This window comes from Amphiprion ocellaris, chromosome 24 (genome assembly GCF_022539595.1).
Source record: "Amphiprion ocellaris isolate individual 3 ecotype Okinawa chromosome 24, ASM2253959v1, whole genome shotgun sequence".
Lineage (NCBI taxonomy): Eukaryota > Metazoa > Chordata > Actinopteri > Pomacentridae > Amphiprion > Amphiprion ocellaris.
In genome coordinates, this window is record NC_072789.1 from 20,825,581 (window position 1) to 20,849,562 (window position 23,982).

The window sequence follows — 23,982 nt, forward strand, 5'->3', positions numbered from 1 at the left end:
GAAAAAAATTCAAGACATAAAATAAGATTTTTAAAAAAATCAATGTCATGTAAAACTATTATATTTTATATGTAGGTCTTTCCAATGTACATTAAAATTTATATATAAAATAACATTTTTTCAGAAAAATGAGTGAATTATCCTCATTGAACCACTATCTGTGAGAGATATAAAACACCCCTTGTGATAAATATTGATTGAAATAGTTAGTAATAGAGTTAATGAGATATAAACAATGTTCACTGAGATTTTTTGGTTTCTGACTTTTTTGTATAATTAAACATGACCCATGAAAATCATTGCTGTTCCTGAGAAAATAACATAACAGGAGAGTTAATGTCTGTTTTACCTTTTAGACTTTCTGTTTTCATAATTTATTTATTAAAGAAATCTTTAATTTGAAGTAATTTGAGGTAAGAACTGAACCACAGACTGCTTGAGTTCCAGTGCAGTGAACCTGAGCTAACGCGAATTTACTGACTTTTTCTTTCCTCTTATAATTTAACAGTTGACTTGGATGCGCCAACATTTCAAGAGTTTATTTTGCTATGAAAAGTTTTTTTTTTTTTTTAGAAGAAAGTAACACAGTCCTGCTAAAGACCAACTAGCCAAGCTTAAGTCCATCACCATCAAAGAATACAAATTTAAGGTGTTAATGCAAATCTTCATTGTACCAATCCCATGAAATGAGTTAATTTCAGTTAACTTCTTGATATTATACGAAATCTGACACAGTACCTCTTGAGGACCTTTATTTTCTTACAAAACAACCAATAAACAATGTTTTCATAAGAAATAATATCGATTATACAGTGATTAAGATATATACAACAAGACGTACACAACAATATAAAACAACCAAATAAATAAATACTCATATAGAGGTTTGGATTTATGGTGGAAAAATATGGAAAATTTAGAGTCAAAAAGAAATGAGGAGAAAAGAGCCTCACTGCTGTCTGACCAATGAATGAAATATCAAAAATAATGATTCATGACAGTTTAGCTTGTTGGACTAATTAAAAGGCACTGATTTGTTTGGTTTAGAAAATGCCTTTCATAATGAAAATGGTTTCTATCAGCTTCAAAGCTGCCTGATTCTTCAATTTACAGTATTTTGGCATTTTGCTTGATTGTAATTTTTCCCCTGTTTTGGATGTGCCGAAAATGACTTTTAAAAATGAGTTGTTCTTTTGATGATGGTCTGGATCATCTGAAGGTTTGTTTTGTTGGTGCTGACTGAACTCCAGATGTTCAGGTGTTTGTTGATGTCAACCTCGTGCAATAGGAAGCTGGAAAAATAAGAAATGAGATTGTAGAATCACTCAGATCCTCATGAGGTGTGAAACAAAAACACTTCAAGAGCACATTGAGGGACATAAAAAGTAAATATGTCAAATATATAAAGAAAAAAAAAAAAGCTTTCCAGCCTCCTGACTCCCACACTCTCAGCAACCATCCTCCAGGCTTCCAGCTTTCCAGACTTCCAATCTTTACATTCTTGCCTCCACACTGTGAGCTACCAGCCTCCAGGATTTCAGCCTCACAGACTTTGAGCCTCCACAGCTGCCAGACTCTCTGGCCTCTCCACTCCAAGTCTACCAGGCTCCAGCATCCCAAAAACCAGCACCTACGCTTTCAGCGACCAGCCTTTTAGACTCCCAACCTCCACAGTTCAAGCAACCAACCTCCAGACTTTGAGAGTCCAGACTTCTAGCCTCTAGCGTCCCAGAGACCATTCTCCAGTCTCACCTCCTCACCTCCAGACTTCCAAGTTACCAGCGACCAGGCTCGACACTTCCAGCCATCAGACTTCCAGCAACAAGCCTTCAGCCTCCAGTCTCCTAGCCTTCAGTCTTACAACCTCCATTGTCCCAGCCTGCACACTTCCAGTGATCAGCCTTCAGTCTCCCAGCCTCCAGGCTCCCGACCACCAACCCCTAGACTTCCAGACTCCCATTGACCAGTCTCTTAGCCTCCAGTACCCTCGCCTCCACACTTCTAGATTACCAGTGACCAGCCATCACAATTTCGGCAACACACTTCCAACAACCAGCCTTCAGTCTCCCAGCCTCCAAACTCCCAGTGACCAGCCTCGACACTTCCAGCTATCAGCCTCCACGCTCCTGGCCTCCCAGTCCCAGGTTCCCATCACCAGGACCCTGAGCTTCAACTGCTTCCATCCTCCATCTATCAGCAACCGAGTTCCATTCTCCATGCTGATAGCATCCCAGCCAAATTCACAGCAAACAAACCTGCATCCTCCAGAGACCAAGCTCCTAACATGTCCAACTACTTTTCCTCAGCCCAGTTTGTTTCCCATTAACTTGGTCAATTAACCAGTCCCTCTAAATCTCTGTTCTCATTTTGTGTTTGGTTGTACTTGTTTTTTAGCTTTGAATTGAGTTTCCTTTAAACCATTGACTTGTCTGGTCCTGATCTAAAACTCATCCTTGTACTTCAAACTTCCTGAAGACTTGAATGTGTTTTAAATCTCTCAAGATTTCCTTCCTGAGGATTTACAGGCATAACTTCAGAAATTCTTACACTTGTGTTCACACATGTGTTCCAGCTGAGGACAACCTGCTGTTAAAAAAAAAAAAAAAGCTTAAACAGCTGGAGCGACAAGCTTTTTTTTTTTTTGTTTTAGATTATCAAAGTAGAATTTGTCTTTAAATGTGTGAATGCACCATGAGACTGGATTGCTGCATGTTTACAATGACAAAAAATGACAGATTCATCTGTAACTCATGAGAATGCTGTGTTTTGATTTTTCTTCATGTCTAGGTCCCCCAAAATGCCTGTGTGCATCTCAGAGAGGCTAACCAGCAATGAAAATAACGCAAACCTTTACTTCTGAAGCTGCTATTGAAGCGCGATTAGCACACAAATGTCAAACAAATCCTGTTCCTATGGCCAAACTGGAGTGCAAATCAGACTGGGCGACTGGACAAGCCAAGAAAACACGAACAATTCAAGGTAAAATGATGACATGCATTGCAAGAAAACCCTTTTATTTTTAAATTGGTGCTTCATGTTCTTACCCTCTTGGAGCAAAGAGACCCTGAGTATCCGCTACGGCAGGCACAGATGTTTGGTCGGACGCATCGACTGCCGTACAGACACTTCTGTTCACAGTGAGCTGAGAAACAACAGAAACAGGAAGTCACAAGGTAAAGGCTGCAATGCATTTTTGCCATTTTGGAGCCACATTCAGCCAAGTTTAGACAAGTATTGAGCACAGTTTATCACTCAACTCTGTACTTAAACTACATTTATGAACCAGTCAGAAATAGGTGTCTTTCACAGTGATGTTTTATGTGAGCTGCGCTAACAGGTTGTGTGTGTTTTGTTGTCGTACTCACGGATCTGACACAGCATGCCCTGCCATCCTGGAGCACAGTGGCAGGTGTTTGGACCAACACACTCTCCTCCATTTAGACACTTCTGGAGACAGCTGGCTGAGAGGCGACAAAAGACATAACATCAAATATCTGTGAGGAAAACGGTAAATTATTACAATTACTGTCTGTTTTAGATTTTGGAAATTTTTAGGCACTTTTATATGGTTTTATAACACCGTCACAAATGATGCAGGCAGAAAAGCCACGCAGTGCAACATTCAGTGACAGTGTACATAAATGTTTTTTGAGCAGTCCTGTAATTCAGTTTTGAGAGAAAAAGGCATTGGTGTAACATTTGTGAGGCAGTAATGGCATACACTAAAATCCTAATAAAATGCTGCAGTAAACACACAATAAGAAATGTATTTTTTTACATTTTTCTACAATAAATTGAGATGTGCTGCAGTAAAGTACGCTATAATAAATTATCACTAAATTTCTACATATAAATATCCTTTTATACAATATGTTGTATTATATTACAGTGAAATGTGTTAGATTAAAATATTAAATAAGTCACATTTATATAAAATACATTGAAACTGACTGCAAAAAAATGCACTATTATCAAATATTTTAAAAATATGTATTTATAAAAATACTACAGTTAAATATACCATAATAAAATACGAATACATTTGAAAAATATACAGGTATACTATACATATATAGTAATATATTCAGCAAAATTTACAGCAATAAAATACCAATAAATGTGTTTTTTTTTTAAATAATCAGTAAAATTTAGCACAACAAAAAAACTGACAAATTTGCAAACTTAACCATCTTCTTGTACAATATCTGATATTTACAATATGTAGTTATAAAAGCATACTGCAGTGAACAGACGATAACAGGATTTAAATAATTCCAATAAACACATACACACGATATGTGAAATATGCATCCACAGCAGAAACACAACACTGTTAGACTTATATTAGATAAACAAGCAGATCTTCTTCCTGGACTCGATGATGCTTGTTGCTATGGATACAACTAAACACTGCGACGAGCTTACTTCCACTGCTTCATCTGATTTACAGTGAAAACAGTCGATTGAGCTTGCATGTGAACTGCAGCCACTTCAATTTCCCAGCTTTGCATGATTCTCGGTTCAAGTGGAGAAAAATCTTCTTTTTCAGCAACTGGAACCAAATAATTTTGATATCAAGTGTCTCTGAAACTAAATGTTGTGAAGCACAGAAGCTAATGATGGCTGACAGGACGTCCCAAACCAAAGGAGCCGAACACGCTTCATTAAAAATCCGTAATCGGTTATAATTATCTGCGATTAAACCCTTCTCCCCTTAAATTTCTCTCTTGCTTGTTGGACTGAGAAATCTAAAGGTCGGCCCCATGAACGGCTGCAGATGTTCCATCTCATGGTTTCCATATGTGAGGTATCTCTTCTGATATTAAATCCATTTGGGTTTGAGATTTTTAAGGTTCTCCATTGACGGAGAATTGGCAGCAGGTTTCGTTATGCATTACTTGTTTAAGCAGTTCAAAAAAGTAATAATATTTTATTTAAAAGTCACTGAATCTTACGTATATTTATGTTTCTAGTATGAATTGTTCACACTGGTTCAATACGTTCTTCTGGAGAATGGAGAGGATGTTGTAGATTCAAAGACTCTGTGTCTGTACGGTTAAAATTCTTGTTTCACGCCACTTACGTTTGTCACATCTCGTCCCTCGCCAACCAGATGGACAATCGCAAACATCTGGACCGACGCACCTGCCGCCGTTCATACACATCGGCTCGCACACACCTGGAGAGAAGAAATGAGGTAAGGATTTATCTGACAACACAAATGAACCAATTAAAATGTATTTGTTTATTTTATTGTATGTTTTTGAAAGGTCATTTTGCTTCTGTTGTCCCTGAAAAGTTCTGCAGAAGAACTCCTTTTCATTTCATTCAAATGGACTGCAACTGAAATTTGACCTGTGAAACTGTCATGTCGACACTGCCCACTGTCACCGCTGTGTTGTGTGCAACAAAAACCTCATTCTGAAATCCACAATAAATGACAAATTACACAATGCAATTTAGAATCACATCAAGTAATGTGAAGAATTTAAGCTACTAAATACTGAAATGGAAAAACAGTAGAGGAAAAGACTGTAAAGGTGGGAAAAGAAAGAAGACCAACAGGAGTTTCAGGAAATGAATGACACATTATTTCCTAAAACCATATTTATGAGGGACTGACTTTTCTCACAGCGTCTCCCAGTGTATCCCTGCAGACAAGAGCAGACGTTGTTCCTCATACATAGACCACCATTTTTACAGGGAGGACTGCAGACGGCTGGGAGAAGAAGAAGACAAAAGAACCTTCAGTAGATATTAGAGTGGTACGAGGTGCCATCAGAAAGTTGCGAGACTGCTTGAGTACGTAAGAGCTGCTGTCACGAGTCAGAAGAGTCAGGAGACTACACTGCCAACATGTACATTTGCAATTTCATAACAGGCTTCAATCTGGTCCAAACATCAACAACAACAAATGTCACATTGTATGTCAGTTAGCAGTGGAGGATCCAAAGTTCATGCATCTGGTGATGAGAAGTGGGTCTGCAGCTACCATCAAGAGAAGAAACAGCAGTTTGGGTTTATTTTACAATGGAAAACCCGGAGAAGGAGCTTGTGTCCAAATTTAGATCAGTCACAGGACTTCTTGATTGCACCTCGTGTTAAAATAAATCAGCGAATACGGTTGTAGGTTTACCGTTTTGACACTGTGCTCCGTAGAAACCGTGAGGACAGTCGCAGGTATTCGGCCGAACACACGAACCTCCATTCAGACAAACAGGAGAGCAAAGAGCTGGAGGAAGAGAAAAGCAATGACAGGTTAGTACAACCACAACAAAGCATTGTTTGATCACTTCAGACATTTTTTTGTAACCATAGATCATCTTTGCTTGCAAATTTAATGATTTACAACATTAGTAACAACACTCACCAGTCTCACAGGATGGTCCAGTCCAGCCTGGTGGACACATACACTTGTCTGGAGAAACACAATGGCCTCCGTTGTGACAGTGACGACTACACACCACTAAAATCAATGAAAAACAGTATTAATCGCAACAATGATGAGTTAGGAAAGCATCTTAATGGGGAAAAATAAGCACCGACTGGTATATTAGCTATAGAAACTGTTTCAAAAATTGAAAAAAAAAAACTCAGGAAAGGTAATTGTGATGAAAAATTGTGAACTCACTAGTCTCACATCGAGGTCCAACAAACCCATAAGGACAAGAACAAGTGTGCAGTCCCACACAGGTGCCTCCATTTTCACATGGTAACCTGCACAGAGCTGCAGAAATGGATTTTAGACCTATTATTCATTTATTTTCAGTATATGCCTTTATATGTACCAAGTACCTTGACATTCTTTGATGCATTTTTTTTAATTTTACCTAATATAGCTTTCCAAACCCTTGAAAATTAAGAGTTTTTCAACTTTATGAGCAACTAAGTAGCATATCAACCAAAAAAACTCATCCGATGTTCAAAGTTTGTGTTTTTTCGGGGTCCAGCTCGGACTTTTAGGAAATTACTGCTCTTTTTATGTGCTAAAAAGATTCCTGACTGGATTAATTGGGAAAAACCATTGAGCTTTACCCTCCTGACAAGTCTCTCCATGGAAACCTCTGGGACACTGACACACCTCTGGAGCAACGCAAACACCCCCGTTCATGCACTCCGGATTACAGATTGCTAATAAAATACAGAAAACCAGAAGAAGTAATCAACAAAAGCACATTTACAGCAATCAAATTCATACAGATGCAACTGCTAAACTTTTACCTGTCTGACAGTTGGATCCTGTGTAGCCTGGTTTGCAGCGGCATGTGTTGGGTGCAGCACACTCCATGTTTCTACCACACGGATGCCTGCAAACAGCTAAAAACACACACAAGTTTGGTGACTGTTCACAACAACAACCTGAACTGACCTACAATGGCACGGTCACTCTCCACCCATCCTATGCAGCAGATTTGTCCCTTGTGGCTTCTTCTTGACATGATTATTATATTGAACAATGAAGACTTCAGGTGAGCATTACAACCATTCCAGAAGCGCTGGGAATGGTGTATCCCTGCATAAGATTGCTTTGACGGGAATGGCAACAAAACTGGTAAAGTTTTTCATTCTTAAAAGCACTATTTTGTGACTTTTTGAACAACCCCCACTTAATAAGAATCTACTCAAAGTTGGCCCCGGTCTTACCTTGACAGGCCCGTCCATCCCCAGTGTATCCTACAGGACACCTCCCACAGCGGAAGCTCCCATCCACGGCCGGCTCACACTGGACACCAGGAAAACATGGCCGCTCAGCACAGGTTGTGACGTGTTTGTTGGCTGTCGTTCCACTCTTGACCAATGCCTGGGCAGAGGTCGCTCTTTGTACCGGGAAGCTGTAGACGGTTTTACCCGACGTCGTGAGGGTCACCACTGGCACCATCTGTGGCGCCTCTGATCCAGGTTCGGCTTCGTCTCCGTCTGCAGAGAACTCAGACTCGGACAACGAGTAGGACAGAGCGGTGAGGGCGGCTGTAAGTGGGAGGGCAGGTCTCGGAGGGGTCCAGGGTTTGAGCTGGGGCTGGGTGGTCTGCTTGGATGGCATTACTCCGGCAGACTGAGCGGAAAGTCGAGGAGCAGGTGGGGTTACCCTTAAAGTCGTGGTTCCTTCAGACTTCTGGAAGATGATGGAGGCGGGAGCGTTACCTATCATCCTGTTGTTTGGCATTTATCAACAGAGAAGATCTACTCACCTTGGTGATGGTCACATGGGGCACCACAAACTCCCTCGAAGCAGTGATGATAGTTCTGGCATACATCCTTTGTTGGGTGATGTGAGTATTTGCGGTGACACGGTGGGCGCCAATTGATGTCCTTGGAACATCTCTGGAAGCAGAAGTTACCGCCTCCCTCCTGCCCGTCCCGCCTCCCCTCCCCGATGCAGGAGGCTGTCGTGGTGCGTTGTCTCGGTTCGTTCTGGTGACGGACGAGGACAGATGTTTGATGCCGTGCCTGCTGGGCAGGCTGGGCAGGTGGAGCTGGGAGATTTTACTGCTGCTTGTGTGCGGAGATCGGCTAGACTTGCCTAGCGTCTGCTGCTGGGGGAGGTGATTGGATGCTGAGGATAGACAGGGGGTCACATCAGTGAGACAGATTTTTGACCAGACATATCTTAGGAATCCTGACTAGGAGCTACAGGCATGTTAAGTTTTGGATTTCTCTTCATACTAATGCAATGTGTTGGCCTCTCGTTAAAGAGATGTTGCGTATTTAAAGAGTCTAGTAGATGGTACACTTTATTTATCCTCCTTAGAACAAAAAAATAGATGAATTTAAGTGTTAGGAATGGATTAAACCCTATGTTTAGTTGCTCCAGCATGAACTGTATACACTTGGAGACCTAGCAAAAAGCGCTTTACACTCTAATGAAACTTTAACTGCTTTTTAATGATAACATTAAATTTAGTAAACACGTCTGTTAGTCCTCATCCTAAAAGCCTTTTAATATGTTAAAAGCTAAATGTACCGTTTCAAAATATGAACAATAAACAATAACCTAGGGTCCTTTTTGAATTGATGACATAAGATAAGCAGCCAAAAATAAGTCAGATTTTACATGTTGCTATTTCAAACTTTCACTAAAGACCGAAAACAATCCTGTTTTCCTAATTCTGCTACATTAAGCCAAGAGGATGCTGGCTTTTTGCCTGGAACAGGTTTTTATCATCAATCTGTCATCATATAGTCAAGATTTTGAACCCTATTAACAGGACTTTTGTTTTCTTTTACTGAAAGTCAGCTAGAAACTTAAAAGACAATGTTTTCTACCAACTCATGGAGCAAAAATTAGCTTGAACTCCCTTTATGTTTGTTGATTTAACTCCTAAAAACTCAGTTATGTCTATGAAAGTTACATATTCAAAAGATTTTACAATGAAAATAATCCTTTCCTCCCTTAAAATGGTTTTGATCAAACTCCACACTGTTGAGAATGTGTGAATTAAAGTAATTCAGCCATGAATGTTCAAACCAAACAGTGATTCATACGAATAAATGATAGAGAAAACTCCAGTTAACAGGATTGGTTGCTTTGGTATCAATCTGTATTTTTGAAACATGGTCATGTTAATAATGGGGTGAACTTGAATTGACAAGTTGCCTACAGATAATTTCATTTTAAATTTGGCTTAATTATAATTGTATTGTATCCATACATCTAGCTCTGTGGTGAAGGAAATCTTGAACACTGTCAAACAAATGACAAATGATGGGGAAATATAACCCAGATTTTAAAGTAGGGACATCTGCTTAAATAATGTCATGTTGCTGGAAAAGAGAAAGCGCGCAATCTCTCCTCGGGTAAATAAAATGACAGAGGAAAAAAAAGCACTAATTTGAGTAGAACTCTTCAGAAAGCAATTTAAGAGATTCATGTTTTGGTTGAGGTCGACTTGCATAAACATTTTATCCCATTTTGTGACCTTCAAGACAAACACAATCCACAGTAAAGGGATTTAAGTTGGAATGAAACTGTCTTTTTTTAATTTCTGGGGCCTCTCTGTTTCCCTCGTGAGAAATACTGTTAAGCAATCTTCTGCTGAAACATATTATATTAATTTATCTGCTGCAATAAAAGACATTCTTTCCAATCAAGAAAAACACATAAAACAACATCAGGGAAACCACAACATCATAAGTGCATCATAAAAGACCTTAAAGGCAGCCCACAGTGTATTACTGACTAGTGTTTTTAGCAAATTAGATGTAGTTTTCCCTGAAAAACAACATAGGAAAGTGTCTTGAGATGATAGTAATAAGAACAGGGAGGCAGCATTTTTGTTTTAATACAATAATTAATGTAATCTTGTCTATAAAGACGCCACTTTAATTACAAATCAGACACACATGAAAAGTCTTGACAGCTTATGCCAAACACATTTGCAAACTGACTGGAGAAGCTGAGGACAAGAGTCTGTTACCTTCCTTGGAGTTCTTCATGCAGATGCGACCGTTGCCGTAAAGTCCTGGTGGGCAGCGTCCACAGACATAACCAACATGTGGAGGCCTGCGGTTGATGCATTGGACTCCAGGGAAGCAGGGCCTGCTAGCACATGTAGCCGATGCGTTGAGGGCCAAAGATCCTGCAAACCAAAGGCTGTGGTCAGAGCTACGTTTGAGCTGAATTTACTGTCCGAGCGTCCAAGCGAAGTTGGGTTTTCCGAGAGTCCATTAGCAAGGTTAGTCTCAAGTTTCACCTCTCATCCAAGAGGCTTCTTCAGTTCTGCTTTTTTTGCAGAACTGAAGAAGCCTCTTGGATGAGAGGTGAAACGTTTTCGACTCACACAAGGTTAGTCCAGTTGCCATAATTTATGCTTGCTTGAGACTTATCATGACCTGGATGACTGAGAACATCCACAGATTTATTAGCAAGGTTCTGCATAGATGGAAATAGTAGGTTTTACAAATGTAGTTCACTCAAACAAACCTAATCTGCTTCTTGGACCAGTAAGAATTTTCTCTTGGATAGCTCTCTTTTTTTTCTTTGCATTTTCCTTTTGCAACTGCAAGTGGATTCATGTCTTTATATTTCTGTGTAGATTCTCAGTTATCCAGGTCATGGTAATCCTACAAGCTTTGGTAAAAAAAACAAACAAAAAAAACAACTGCATTTCTCTTTCAAGTTCTTACATATTCTCTTTAGTTCCAAAATGATGAAGCTTCTTAAGAACCTTCAAGAACCTTAAAGAGAAGTCTAGCTGCTTTTTACTGAAGCATCTAGGGTCTATCTTAATACAATAAAATGTTTAAAGTTGTACAAAGTCAGATATCCTCCATGCACCAAAGTTCTACAAATTAACGTAATTGAACTATCTCTGTTTTGAAAGCAGATTGGCAAAGTGAAAATTTTCTACTAAATTATTCTTGTTTTTTGGGGGATTTCTATATCCTCTAAAGCAGTGTTTCTCAACTGGTGGGTCGCGACCCAAAAGTGGGTCGCGGGGCCGTTTTTGGTGGGTCGCGGGGCCGTTTTTGGTGGGTCGCGAGCCTTTTTCTAAAAAGAGAGAAAAATAAAGATAATCCAATTTAGTGGCGAGTCATTGTAGTTCCCCTCCGCACCCGCAGGGGGTCGTCGTGTCGGTGAGGACACTCGTATTACTGTAGAAGAAACTGCATGTTTTCATAGCAACAGCAGCATGGCTAAACGCAAGTACGACAGCGAGTACATTAAATATGGATTTTCCTACATCGAAGACAAAGGAGTCCAAAAGCCTCAGTGTATTTTGTGTTGTGAGGTACTGGCAAGTGAAAGCATGAAGCATGAATAAACTTTTCGAGCGGTTTAGCGATTACTTTCCCGATAAACAACCCGAGGACGACTGGGTGCGCGACCCGTTTGGAATAAACATGGAAAGCATCACGTTGCCTAGCAGCGATGAATGTCAGCTGGTGGAGCTATCATGTGACCGCACTCTCAGAAAGAAATTCACAGAGGTAAGCCTTTCCCAGTTCTGGTGCAACGATGTGATGAGAGAGTATCCCTCCATTGCTAGTCGAGCTGTAAAAATCCTCCTACCATTCAGCACCACATACCTCTGTGAATGTGGCTTCTCAGCTCTTGTTCAGCTGAAAACAAAATACCCAAATAAACTGAACATTGAGCATGACCTCAGAGTTGCTTTATCATGCATACAGCCAGATTTTGAGACTCTTGTAAAGGCCAAAAAGCATCCTCAGCTAAGCCATTAGAACTTCATGTAGTTCTGCAGTACTTTTATTGTGACTTGTGACTTTTGTTTATTTGTAAGTGCTTAAAAACACACTTTTCTTTCAATATTGAACACTATTTTTTTTCCCCAAATATTGGCTTTCAAATATAGTTAAGCCCTTTGAAAAATGTTTTATTGTGTTTACATTTTGAGATTGATCAGAACATTAAGCATTTCTTCACTTTAATAATTTGTTGAATGCACTTCATCAGTTTTCATGTTTTGGACTCTTTTGCACATATTTCTATACATAGTTTCTCCAGCTACAACAGCATTGTTGCAGACTTGTGCAGTATTATGAGAAGCTACTGGTTTTGTTGAATTGCACTTTTTTTGTAGAAAAAAATGCACTTTTATATATCCTGAGAACTACTTGAGGCTATTGTTCTACTTGTTTCAAAGTCCTCAGTACTTGAATTAGTATTGCTGCTTGATTTTGAGTTGTTGTGAAGTACTTGAGTTCAGGTTTAAAAGTTTTGTCTTCGAACGCTCAATCAATAAATTGTTGATTTTTGGAGAAATATTGTTTGGGTCACAACTTGTCATTTCAGTTTTATGGTGGGTCCCAGGCCCAGACCAGTTGAGAACCACTGGTCTAAAGGGTTCATTCTTGTGAACATTGGTGAAAATCATAAAAAAAAAGATCTAAAAACAGTTATTTTCTTTCCTGTATTCCTAAAATACCCCACAAGCACCATCCATTGTCACAGTAAAATAATATAAATTACATTATTTTAAGTATGTTCCCGACATTAATGATGAGCTTATTTGAATTAATTTACTACTAGCATTACATCTGAAGGCAAGCTCCCAGAGTGACTAATTATTCCCTTTTAAAAGCTACTTGTGTTCATATTTTTCTCTGTAAGTATTGCATTAAGGAGGCTGTGTAAACTGTTGGAAATATTGGACTTACCTGCAGCTGATCTGCCATTTTCAGATGGTCGACTTCCGGTAGAAATCTTGCCAATAGTGTTGCTCAGTTTCGACTGGTCCGGCTTGAGTTGGTCAGACACAATGTTTGAGATGTTCTTGAAGGTGTCTGTTTTCGTTCTGGAAGAGTTTTGATTGAGATCAGTCTTTGTTTGGGACACAATCGGCGTTTTTACTGTGTTGCTCTTGCTGGTTTCTGCTATTGTGAGCTGTGGGTTGAAGATATCTCCCGGAGTTCTTCTCCAATTGGTTGTCTTAGCTTGTGGGTCAATTCTTGTGATTGTCTTCTCTGCCTCAGTCCTTGTATACAGGGAGCTACTGCTTGTGGTCTTCCGGAAAGTGTCTGTCTTTATTTTGGGTGGTTGCAGGAGAACATCTTGTGTCTTGTAGACAGTTGTACGATGAGGAGCAGATGTGGAAGTGATGGTGGCTGATCGGTGGACTGTTGCATGAAGAAACACACAGATTAGACTCTGGATTGCTTTGTTGCACTGTTTATCTGATGCTCTTGCATGGATTTACCCCCAATTCAGTTTCAGTCACCTATATTTCAATGAACCTTAAGGCACAGAACTGAAGAAATGGAGATTATAGAGTGGCTTGGTAAGGAAAAAAACAGCTGTCAGAGTCAAAATGTTTAGTAGGACTGGTGCCCAGCTGGAGATAAGGCTTTGAGACAAGTTTGTCTAAAGATCTCAACGAGATGTTATCACCACTCGCAGCCTGTCAACACATTTACAAGCCAAACAAGAAACATTGACGACAGACCACAGACATGGCAGCAAGTCGAACAAGCCTGGCTCTGATCTATCCTGCCTTAGCACTGCCAACATTTCTTGCGTAACCTAAGATTGCACTGTCTTGAAACTTCTGAGTCCAGCTTTCAGTGCTTTTCCAACATCTTGACTCTCATGGAGCAACTTTTCTCATGTAAAATCAGCTGATTAGTTGGACGTTAAAGGGTTTCTGTTTAGAAAATGTTTTTTCTCCTAATTCTTGGGAAAATGCTTTGCGACTTGGAGAATGTTTCCTCATGTTCTAATCATCTTGACTTGCACGTTGTTTAGTCCTAAGATCCACTGAATCTTAAAGGCTGCACTGGAAATAAATCAGCAGTTCTTGATCCTTCTGGACTTGGTCTTACTTTAAAATGTATATAGATTCGACTCGTGTGATTGCAGCTCTGATCTCAACAGACAAAGAAGGAACACTTATCACCGTCTGCTTTGCATCCATAAGATTTAGTAACCCTGTGCTGCTCCCCCCCGACACACCAAGTTGTAGATCTTTTGCACTGAACTGAGCAAGGAGGTCACATAAGTACAGCCAAAGTCCCTTGATGGACATGCAGAAGACTGAAGAACAAGCAGTAAAACAACGGGGATGAGCAAATCCAAGGATCTATCCTCAGGAGTCCTTTTACAAAAGCTCCATAAAAATGACAAATGACATGTTATTTAGTTGAATTTATGCCGTGTGCTTTGCTGTGGGTCGGTTTTAGGGGCACTAACGTCAAGAGACCTTAGTTTAGATCTTCTTCTTCAATGCTGGGTTTTCAGGTATCAGCTGCTATCAGCCATCTGGTTTCCATTCATACTTTACTCCTGCTGAGTTTTCCTCAGAGACAAATTCACCTTTTGGTGCAGTCAGTCGATGCGTTTATTCAAATGTACTTGGAGCCACAAGAAAACAAGCTTTGTTTGGTTGCATGCAAATGATCATAAAAAAATGTGAGCTTCAAATAGATGATCTTATATGATAGTTGGGGAAATTTATAGATAAATGGACAATTGTTTTTTATTATGTGAGACCTTAAGAGTCTGCAGAGAACAGCAGTATCTGATAAACTTCTGCCTGCTAATAGGATCCAGGTTTGGTTTCAGGAGATTAAAGGGCCTCGTATGTGCACAGTATGTGTGCGCTAAAGTAATTTTATCATTAAACTTGTCTCAAATTGGTATTTTTGTGAAGACAAGAAAAGCAACCTGGCAACTGTTGGTTTTTGTAAGGATTAGGCTTCTTAAGAGACATGATTGTATCAGTGGCTGTTCTTACTGCATTAAGAAACTCATGAAAATAGACTTAAACTGTAGGAAGTGAAACGATCTTTACCGACTGACGTTTACAGTGTAATTTCACCAATATGTGCTTTTTTTTAAAAATTATTATTCTAGGGACGAGAGCCAAGTGAAATGTTCTGCTTTTATTCACATGATGTCATGATCAGACTTCAAAACTCACGACTGGATACCAGATTTGCTGACTTGTAAGCGAACAAGCGAGCAGGAATGATATTCAGCGCCTCTGACATGACTTGGTATGCTGTTGTTTGTGTTTGATCTGAGTCTCACCAGCGCAAGTCGTCCCATTTCCCAGCATGCCTTTGGGGCACGGTCCACAGCCATAGGAGCCGAAGCTGTTGAAGCACTGGACTCCTGGAAAGCAGGGCTTCCTTTCACACTCATTGATATCTTCCAGGCATGTTAAACCTGCCAAAAAAACACGCACAGGGAGTTTATTTTGTGGTCATGAACAAAAACTGTGATTCATGGTCTTTGTCTGCAAACATGAGACACCAGATTAACAGAACGGAAGTAAAGAGAACATGTTTTCTGTTAGTTTTAACCCTCTGAACCCTAAAACATGCAGTTCTGTGTTGAATCATGATCTAATCTAAGCCTGACATTGGAATATTTAATCAAAATAACTTAATAAATTAATAAATACTACCTACCGTCCAGACACTTATAATCTTACAGGTAAATTCCACTTAATTAGTACTTTCTAACAAACAAGATATGGTTTTAAAGAGTTATTCCATCCAAAATATTACTTCCTGTCGTTCAGTTTAACATACAAAGAGTTGCATTATCAGCAGATTGTGTATTTAGCATAGTTAGGTCAGTATCAGGTAAAATAACAACACAATCACGTGCTAGGGTCTTTGTAGTCACAAGATCTCAAATGGATATTTGAAAGGTTGTAGAGAGGCAAGAAATGACTCCTCTTTGGCAAACTATCAACAACTTTGCAGTCCAACTGAACTGTTTTTAATGCTGAACAAATAAAACTCGATTCACATTCAATATTCACGCTATAATCTTTCATTTTGGACAGAAATGCTGTTCTTGCTTTAATTACCTGTTTCTGTATTAGTTATCCAATTTAGTGGATGATGCTGTCGTGAAAAGCAAAGGACCAAGAAATGTGGTTCTGAAAATGCAGCCTCCTTTGCTTCAGACACATATTAATCTTCTTCATAGAGGTGCAGGGCTTTATATTTCAGTAAAAAAATGGACCCATAGTGAGTAAACATGTAACAGAATCAAACAACACCCAGAAACAGCTTGGAGATTTGAGGGTTGAACAGTTTAAGAATTTTGGGGCAAATTAACTGCAGATTTTTAGTCATTTTTACCTCTCAACCCCGCAGGACACTCGCATCTGTAGCCGCTGACCGTGTTGATGCACTTTCCGACTGTACACGGAGCCGACAGGCATCCGTCCACGTCCTCGTCGCAGAGTTCCCCCCGTTTACCCTCAGGACAGACGCACAGGTATCTCCCACTGCCGGCAGGAAAGTTGACGTCCGTCACGCAGGTTCCTCTGTTCCGACATCCACACGGCACCACGTCAATCTGCGTAACGGATGAGAAAGAAAAACACTGCTGACATCGAACCACATCAATGCATCATCTTTAACCCTCTGACCCCTCAAGCTGGTTATTTCTCCTGTCACACTGTCGGCTCATTTTTCAAGTCCTGCAGCTCTGTGGAAACAGAACAACCATGAAGAAGGAGAGAGAACTCAGATATGTCCTCTGTTTAGTACAGCAAGGTTATAATATAATACCATACATCGTTTAAAGAAAGAAAAAAAATTAAAGTTGAATTTTTAATATACAAATTTGCAACACACTGGAATCAACATGTGCAACATTTTTGCAAGTGCTAACAATACTGGTGAAAAAAAGGTGATTTTTACTATTTACATTTACTACTTATTTCCATATTTCTGTCTGTTCTGTGTAAACACAGCCTGCAGTTCAACTGAAAAGTCTCTGAATTTTTAAGTCAAATCCCGCAAACACTTAAATGAGTCATGTGGACTAAAATGATTTGGATGAAAAGTCAGTTCTCAGCTTGGATTTGGTTAATTTTCCAGTCAGAGAATTGCATGACACATGAGAAATGTGATAATTCTGTTTTTTTAGTGTTCCTGTTTACAATAAATGGCATCATTTTGTCAATTTAAAGAACAACCAATAATATTAATAAAAATAAAAACGTATTTTGAACTCGACAATTCCAGGGATCATATGGCTTAAAGTTTTACTAATACTTCATCGGATTGGCTTCAAAATGGTTGGTTGATTATTACAATTATTCTAAAACAAGTCCTAGCACGACACATTGGAATGATTTGGACACAGAGTGCTGTTCAGCCAAAAAGTATTTGAATTTTTACCACGTGACCGTTGGTTGCAGCTGAGTCATTCATGGTTTTACAGCTGTGCAGAGAAAAACAGAATTTTTATTTTTTTTGCAGAATCTAGTTAGAGCAAACTGTTAATTTTTGGCAAATTTTTCAATAAGAGACATAGAATAAAGTGATTTTGATGAAACATCACAACTTTAAGCTTAGATTTTGTAAAGTTTCAGGACAGAATGATCACAGACGAAACTGTACTTTTAGTGATTTTTTTTAAAGAAAGAAACATGCCTTTTAAGCAAATCTGTGGGTTTTAAGGTTCAGAGGGTTAAATCAACTGTAACACACTGGAGACTGGTGGTAAGACCACATTTCCTGCTAAAGTTTAAGCTAAACCCCTGCTTTCTTTCATCCTTTCTTTCTCCACATCTACCTCCACAGTGAAGGAGCTCTGGGCGTTGCACTCGTCGGACAGCATGAAGCGGAAGGAGCGTCTCGCCTGATGCCCCTGCACCTCTGGAAGCGTTGGGACCCTCCAGATGAGGAGGCCGGCGGGGGACAACATGGCGCCCTCCGGTCCCTCCTCTAGCTGGAAGAGCAGCGCCGAGCCCTCGGGGTCTGACGCCGCAAACTGGAAGACGAAATTCTCCCCGGCGAACGTCCGCAAGTCGCCTTGAGGCTGGTGGAAGGCCGGCGGCTCGTTGACTGAAAACACACAGAACAGACTGAGATGTAATTTGTGATTTGAGTCTCTGTGTACAAATACCAGAGATTATTACCACCTTCTTATTCCCCACGCTCTAGCTACAAGTGTCTGATGACAGAACCTTCCTGTTCCTGAAACAAAGTCTTTATATGCAGGCTTGGTTTGGCAAAAACACCCCTCCAGGCTGTTCCTGGAAGAGTCATTGTAAACACACATGTTGATGCCTTGGGGGAGATTTTCTTTCCAACTGTGGCTCTCAACGGCCATTTCACCAAGATCATGTAGCGTCCCCGGCTGAGATTTACCACAGATGTTCAAGAGGAAGAAAGCGATGATAATTCCAGGAAACACCTGCTTCTTAGTCAAGGGTGAAGAAATCAACAAGACTCGTGCTAATAATAAACTCCTAAACTAACAGTATTGAAATCACAAAAAGTCTGTCAGTGAGGTGAGAGAATTTCACTTCCATCCAACAAAAATCAACTTGTTTTAATAATACTGTGGAGAAAGGTACACATGACAAGTGGTTTTGACATTTAAAAACTAGACAGGATATTTATTGCAGATATCTGTAATTCAGTACTACCAAGTCAAGTCAAAAAGAATATTTCAGATATTCACATTATCACTCTTCCAGGACAAATAGCATCACTTTTATCATTCATGTGTTTCTCTTTATAGATATCTATGATTCAGCTGCTACAGTTTAATTCTGACGAGTCATAATTCTAGGTCAAGATGTCTTTTAATTCCCCTCAATTCAACGTGCCGCTATATAATTTCTTAAAATTAAGTTAGAATATGCTGTAGATATTTCAAACTGTCAGAATGTAATTATTAGGGATACCTTGATGCTCATCTGAAGATCTACACCCAAAATTCAATAAACGCAAATTTTTGAGTGTTTGACACTGGCACAAAACTAAACCTGGTCATTTGTTTCAGTTTGGTGTCAAAAATGTGAAATTATTCATTTTAAGTGCAGAATTATTCATCAATAATCAATTTAATCCTACGCTAGACAGTACACACACAATACAAGTCGCAAAGGTCACATATGTCAATGTGACATAGGAACAGTTGATCCAGGCTTGATTGAACACGTGCGCTGGACAGGGGTCATTAAAAGTCACAGAAGTCTTTGTCATGGTGCCATTTGACAACTTAAACCAGGTGCCGCAGCTAATGTACACCACCGTTCAAAGGTTTGGGGTCACCCAGGCAATTTCATGTTTTCCATGAAAGTTCACACTTTTATTCATGTGCTAACATAACTGCACAAGGCTTTTCTAATCATCAATTAGCCTTTCAACAGAATTAGCTAACACAATGTAGCATTAGAACACAGGAGTGATGGTTTCTGGAAATGTTCCTCTGTACCCCTATGGAGATATTCCATTAAAAATCAGCCGTTTCCAGCTAGAATAATCATTTACCACATTAACAATGTCTACACTGGATTTATCATTCATTTAATGTTATCTTCATTGAAAAAAAAATGCTTTTCTTTCAAAAATAAGGACATTTCTAAGTGACCTCAAACTTTTGAATGGTGGTGTACAATTCTTGAAGTGTGTATTATCAAAGAAAATGTTATCGGATTCAGACTCACTATTGGTAGATGCTGAATATTAAATGACTCGGATCAGACTGTGGGCAAAATACTTAAAATGGAGACAACCCTAGTAGTTATGGTTATCTTTAGAGTTTTGACTGAATGAAACAGCATTGCAGATATCTGTAGTAACGTCACAGCTGTGCCACTGCAAACAAAAAGTTGTTTTACCACCTTGTCACAGGAATCTGAGGGCCAAGTTCTACTAAATTTTAAGCTAACAAGATGCTAACTTTGATCTGGGAAGCATAGCATAAGCATCATCATGCACAATTTAGACTGGCCATAATGATGTTTGAGATAACTGCAACTATTATTTTTGACCAGCCAAAAGTGAATTACAGATATGTCTAACTGTTTTCTTATAGTCATAGTGGCCTAATAGATATCTGGAATAGAAATTCTGGTAATATCTGTAGCTTTGATTCTAGATCATCAAACTCAGCAGCTTGGGTTGGTTTTTTTTGTCTTGTTACATCAGACAGTAGTGCTGTTACTTTCAAGTATGTTCCTGAGAACAATATTAAACTTACATTTAAAGCAAATTCAAATTTTAAGCTTGAATTTGACGGGAATTGATGCCTTATGTTGATCATTCATTGCACTACACTTTTGCTATTTTGAGGATGATTTTTGGTCTATGCTGCTGTGGAAATCAGCCATGTGATTTGCCCCCTTTTCCCCTCTCAGAGCAGTTAAACGACAGGTCAGGGCATGCTGGGAAACCTAAACCTCCGCTCCTTTGATCTGCTAATGGAGACAAACCGGACCTCAGTTGGACAGCTAGCCCAGCAGCAGACTACTGCCACTGCACTAATACAGTAAGATAAATGCTGTTTCTCCCTGTTGTTTTTCATCATTAGTGAACTGCAAGTCAAGTAGAAAACAGTCTTGAATGTAGGACACCCCTGCCAACATGGTGGCTACATACAGCGCCTATTAAAAATATGCAGCCCCCTTGACAATGTTGACCTTTTCATTGCTTTTCAACACTAATGGTCTATTTAATTAGGTTTTTGTGGCAAGAATTTACAAAAAGACTCTTTAGTGACAGAATGAAAACAGATTTCTGCAAAGAAATGTAAATTAATAAACATATAGAATGTAAAATAAATGATTGCATTAGTATTTAGCTGTTATTATGTTTTATGTTTATGCAGCCAGTATTTTAGTTTATCCACAGAAGTTCATGGTTCCGTCTATAAATGCCATCTCCCCAACACTTTTTACTCTCATGCCGCACCCAAGCTGAGCTGATCAACTTCATCTTGGTGTCATCGGGCCAAGAAATGTGCTCCGAACACCACTAGAATAGACATTTGTTTTCACTTTGACAAGAAAGAATCTCTTTTTGTGAATTAAATTGATCATGATTCAATGTTGAAAAGCAGGTAAAGGCAAAAACCCGCAAGAGGGGGTGAATGCTTTTTATAGGCAGTGCAGTGGCAGACAAATTTAAGATCGAAACTGATTATTTGTGGTAAATTTGATTGTGGTTGTGTGTTGTTGTTGTTTGTACCTTGATTGACAGACCAGGTGAACTTGGAAGTTTCGGGATCACACAGGAGGCAAGGGCTGCTGGGATTGGAGTGTCCTGCTGCGAAACACATCCCGTCGATGTTACACGTCCGCTCCTGGCAAACAGAAAAAGGTTTGTTTGTCATATTTATAATGTTGTTGTAAAACGTTGGCACGTTTTAGCACTATAAAAAAGTTTTTTTCCAAGCTGTTTTCTTTCCTTTTTGTGTTTTTTCTCACGAGATGTCGGGTAAACACACATCTCTGCTTTAGTTAATTTAATTTCTCCAGCTTTGGCAGCCTTTCGCACGTCTCTTGGTGTCTGTCTGCAGCTGTTTGTGCAATATGTCTCTTTACTCGGGGCTGTTTGTCTATCTGAACTCCCATAAAAAGCAGTTCCAGTAACAACAGAGCCTCTTCTGTACCCATTTTCTTTTTTTGAGTCTTTAAATAGCCAGCTGTTGCATGTTGGGAGGCTTGGAAATCACACAGTCTCTGGTTTAGTCATTCAACCTGATACAAGTTGTTCAGCGTTTACACTCTGCACCTCGAACAGAGCATATAAAATGCTTCACCACACTCTTCCACTAAACACCCACTGATTCACATCTGTCTCCTCAATCAGCTTCACGCACTCAAATAAACAAACACTAGAGTCCAAGTCTTCTCAGCAAGTGACCTGCTGCAGTCAAGATGAGCCTTTTTTAATCCTGCAGTGGGAAAATTTAGTGTTACAGCAGCAAAGTGGATAGTGTAAAAATGAATGGATATTAGTCTCAAGATAAGAGATAAACAAGACAATATACTTACGTACTTCTGATATTGTACAGATTTTTCCCCATGTGTAGAAACTGAGACATTGTGCAATTCCACTAAATGTGGAAAGTAACATTATTCCCCAGATGGGTAATAACTGATAATAGATTTTGCAAAAATATGAATATTAAGTAGTATCCGACAGACCAAACCAACCATATTTCCTGGCTCAGAATCCGCCTTTGGGAGATGACTATGCAGGACAGTAAATATGATCCGTCTGTATTTCGCAGTCAGTCAATCTATGTTAGCTTATTTGAGAGGAATATATGCATTTTCCTGACATTTTCGACTACTTGATAAACAATAGTGTCTGTTTTTCTTGAGTAAGTGAAACCTGAATGATCAAAACTGGTTAAAAAAGTTTATTTTTTTTCCATTCAAAATCCAGTATCCAGGAAAAACCAAGACTTTTCTCTCTCCATATAAAGCCTTGTGTGATTTCAGCAGTGATGGTTATCATGCTGGATTATTCATCTTCTGGCGAGCTTCTGCTGTCATCTTGCCATCCAGTATTTTGGTTTATCCACAGACATTCATGGTACATTTATTAATGTCTTTTCCCAACATGTTTTGCATTCATGCAGCATCATATCCTCACTCCCCCTACGCCGTGCTTCACTGTCAGGACTATGCATTCACTGGTAGTCTTGGCCAAACATGCTGGACCCTTTCCGAGCTTAACTGTTTTATCTTCATCTCATCTGACTACAGAATGTGCTCTCAATATTCATCAGACTTATTTTTATATTCTTTAGCAAGAATTAATTTAAGGTTTTGTGCCAAAAAGCAAGCAAGGAATGCCGTCCATAGAGGTTGATGAACCCTGCTTATCTGGTGTTAGTACAACTTGGTGTTAGTAGCTGGTGTTAGTACAACCTGTATTTTACTTTTTTGCAGTGTCAGAATAAGAACAAACATAGTTGTTTGCGTTTATGTGAGTTCCATATGCTTAGTTTTTAATAATTGTCAGTCAGATGGGTTAGTATTTTTAGCAAATGCTTGATGCCATTAGTGTGGAGGAAGCTTGACAAGGTGAAAAACATTGTTCCCTTTCGTATGTGAGTTACCTTTAACTTACAGAGTCCTGAGCGTGATGCCTCGCAGACCTGGCAGACGCCATCGTAGATGGTCAACACCTTTGCTTGGCTGTATTGGGAGCCATCATTGGTCACCTTAAAGACGCAGTGGAGGAGATATTGATGAGAATAAAACTAAATAAAATGCACTTTAATTGTGGGCCTCGATAAGAAGCAGTTTTACCTTAATCTCCCAGCGTGCATAAGGTTTGTCATCCATCATGAAGTCTTCTGTGTTGACGGCGGTGTTGCTCAGAGATGGTACAGCACAGTCTAAAGCCTTGGAGCTGAGGAAGGTGGCTTTTGTTCTCTGTTTTTCGCCTGGAACCCAAACTTTGTTCATGTACTGCGGGGAGGTAATTTAGAAGAAATATAAGGAACAATAACACTCTTGTCTTGAAGGTCATTTAGCCTGACATTTGACCTCGTCTTTCCTCACCTTCAATCTAGTGGCGTGGCAGCTCAAGTCCGGAGAGTCGATGAAGCCGAGGCCGAAGACGCGAACGCTACGACAGTCGACGGCTCGGATGTCACAGAGTCCACTGTTCTCCAAATCGGTTATCTCGACTGGCTGGCCTGGGGGAGGAGAGATGTTTTTTATTGAGTATATTTCAAGTAAGTCAAAAACTTTTATGTCAAACACGAAAAACGTTACTTGTAGTAAGACTATAAACGTCTGA

General features: G+C 39.5%; 1 protein-coding gene and 1 long non-coding RNA gene across 3 annotated transcripts in view; one reads left to right on the top strand and one right to left on the bottom strand.

Moving 5' to 3' along the window:
• Positions 1-735: 735 nt before the first annotated feature.
• Positions 736-23,982, bottom strand: part of si:ch211-246m6.5 (von Willebrand factor D and EGF domain-containing protein) — a 46,651-nt gene continuing 23,404 nt past the window's right edge. Inside the window, exons 13-33 of one of the 2 annotated variants that reach the window (XM_035941715.2) lie at positions 23,742-23,878; positions 23,487-23,648; positions 23,294-23,398; positions 21,409-21,523; positions 18,002-18,273; positions 16,555-16,774; positions 15,488-15,625; positions 13,120-13,578; positions 10,416-10,577; positions 8,190-8,554; positions 7,645-8,110; positions 7,222-7,317; positions 7,036-7,131; positions 6,632-6,727; positions 6,371-6,466; positions 6,137-6,232; positions 5,624-5,719; positions 5,084-5,179; positions 3,366-3,461; positions 3,045-3,142; positions 736-1,292 (exon numbers count right to left, since the gene is read on the bottom strand). In XM_035941715.2, coding sequence (XP_035797608.2) covers positions 1,272-1,292; positions 3,045-3,142; positions 3,366-3,461; positions 5,084-5,179; positions 5,624-5,719; positions 6,137-6,232; positions 6,371-6,466; positions 6,632-6,727; positions 7,036-7,131; positions 7,222-7,317; positions 7,645-8,110; positions 8,190-8,554; positions 10,416-10,577; positions 13,120-13,578; positions 15,488-15,625; positions 16,555-16,774; positions 18,002-18,273; positions 21,409-21,523; positions 23,294-23,398; positions 23,487-23,648; positions 23,742-23,878 — 3,488 coding nt within the window. In that variant the 3' untranslated portion in view covers positions 736-1,271. Of the gene's footprint in view, positions 1,293-3,044; positions 3,143-3,365; positions 3,462-5,083; positions 5,180-5,623; positions 5,720-6,136; positions 6,233-6,370; positions 6,467-6,631; positions 6,728-7,035; positions 7,132-7,221; positions 7,318-7,644; positions 8,114-8,189; positions 8,555-10,415; positions 10,578-13,119; positions 13,579-15,487; positions 15,626-16,554; positions 16,775-18,001; positions 18,274-21,408; positions 21,524-23,293; positions 23,399-23,486; positions 23,649-23,741; positions 23,879-23,982 lie in introns of both variants that reach the window. The other variant, XM_023295648.3, reaches the window with a different exon arrangement.
• Positions 11,580-23,982, top strand: part of LOC118469282 (uncharacterized) — a 34,347-nt gene continuing 21,944 nt past the window's right edge. Inside the window, exons 1-6 of the long non-coding RNA XR_008600702.1 lie at positions 11,580-11,928; positions 16,570-16,693; positions 18,010-18,722; positions 20,580-20,710; positions 21,421-21,540; positions 23,753-23,917. This is a non-coding gene — a long non-coding RNA (uncharacterized LOC118469282). The remainder of the gene's footprint in view (positions 11,929-16,569; positions 16,694-18,009; positions 18,723-20,579; positions 20,711-21,420; positions 21,541-23,752; positions 23,918-23,982) is intronic.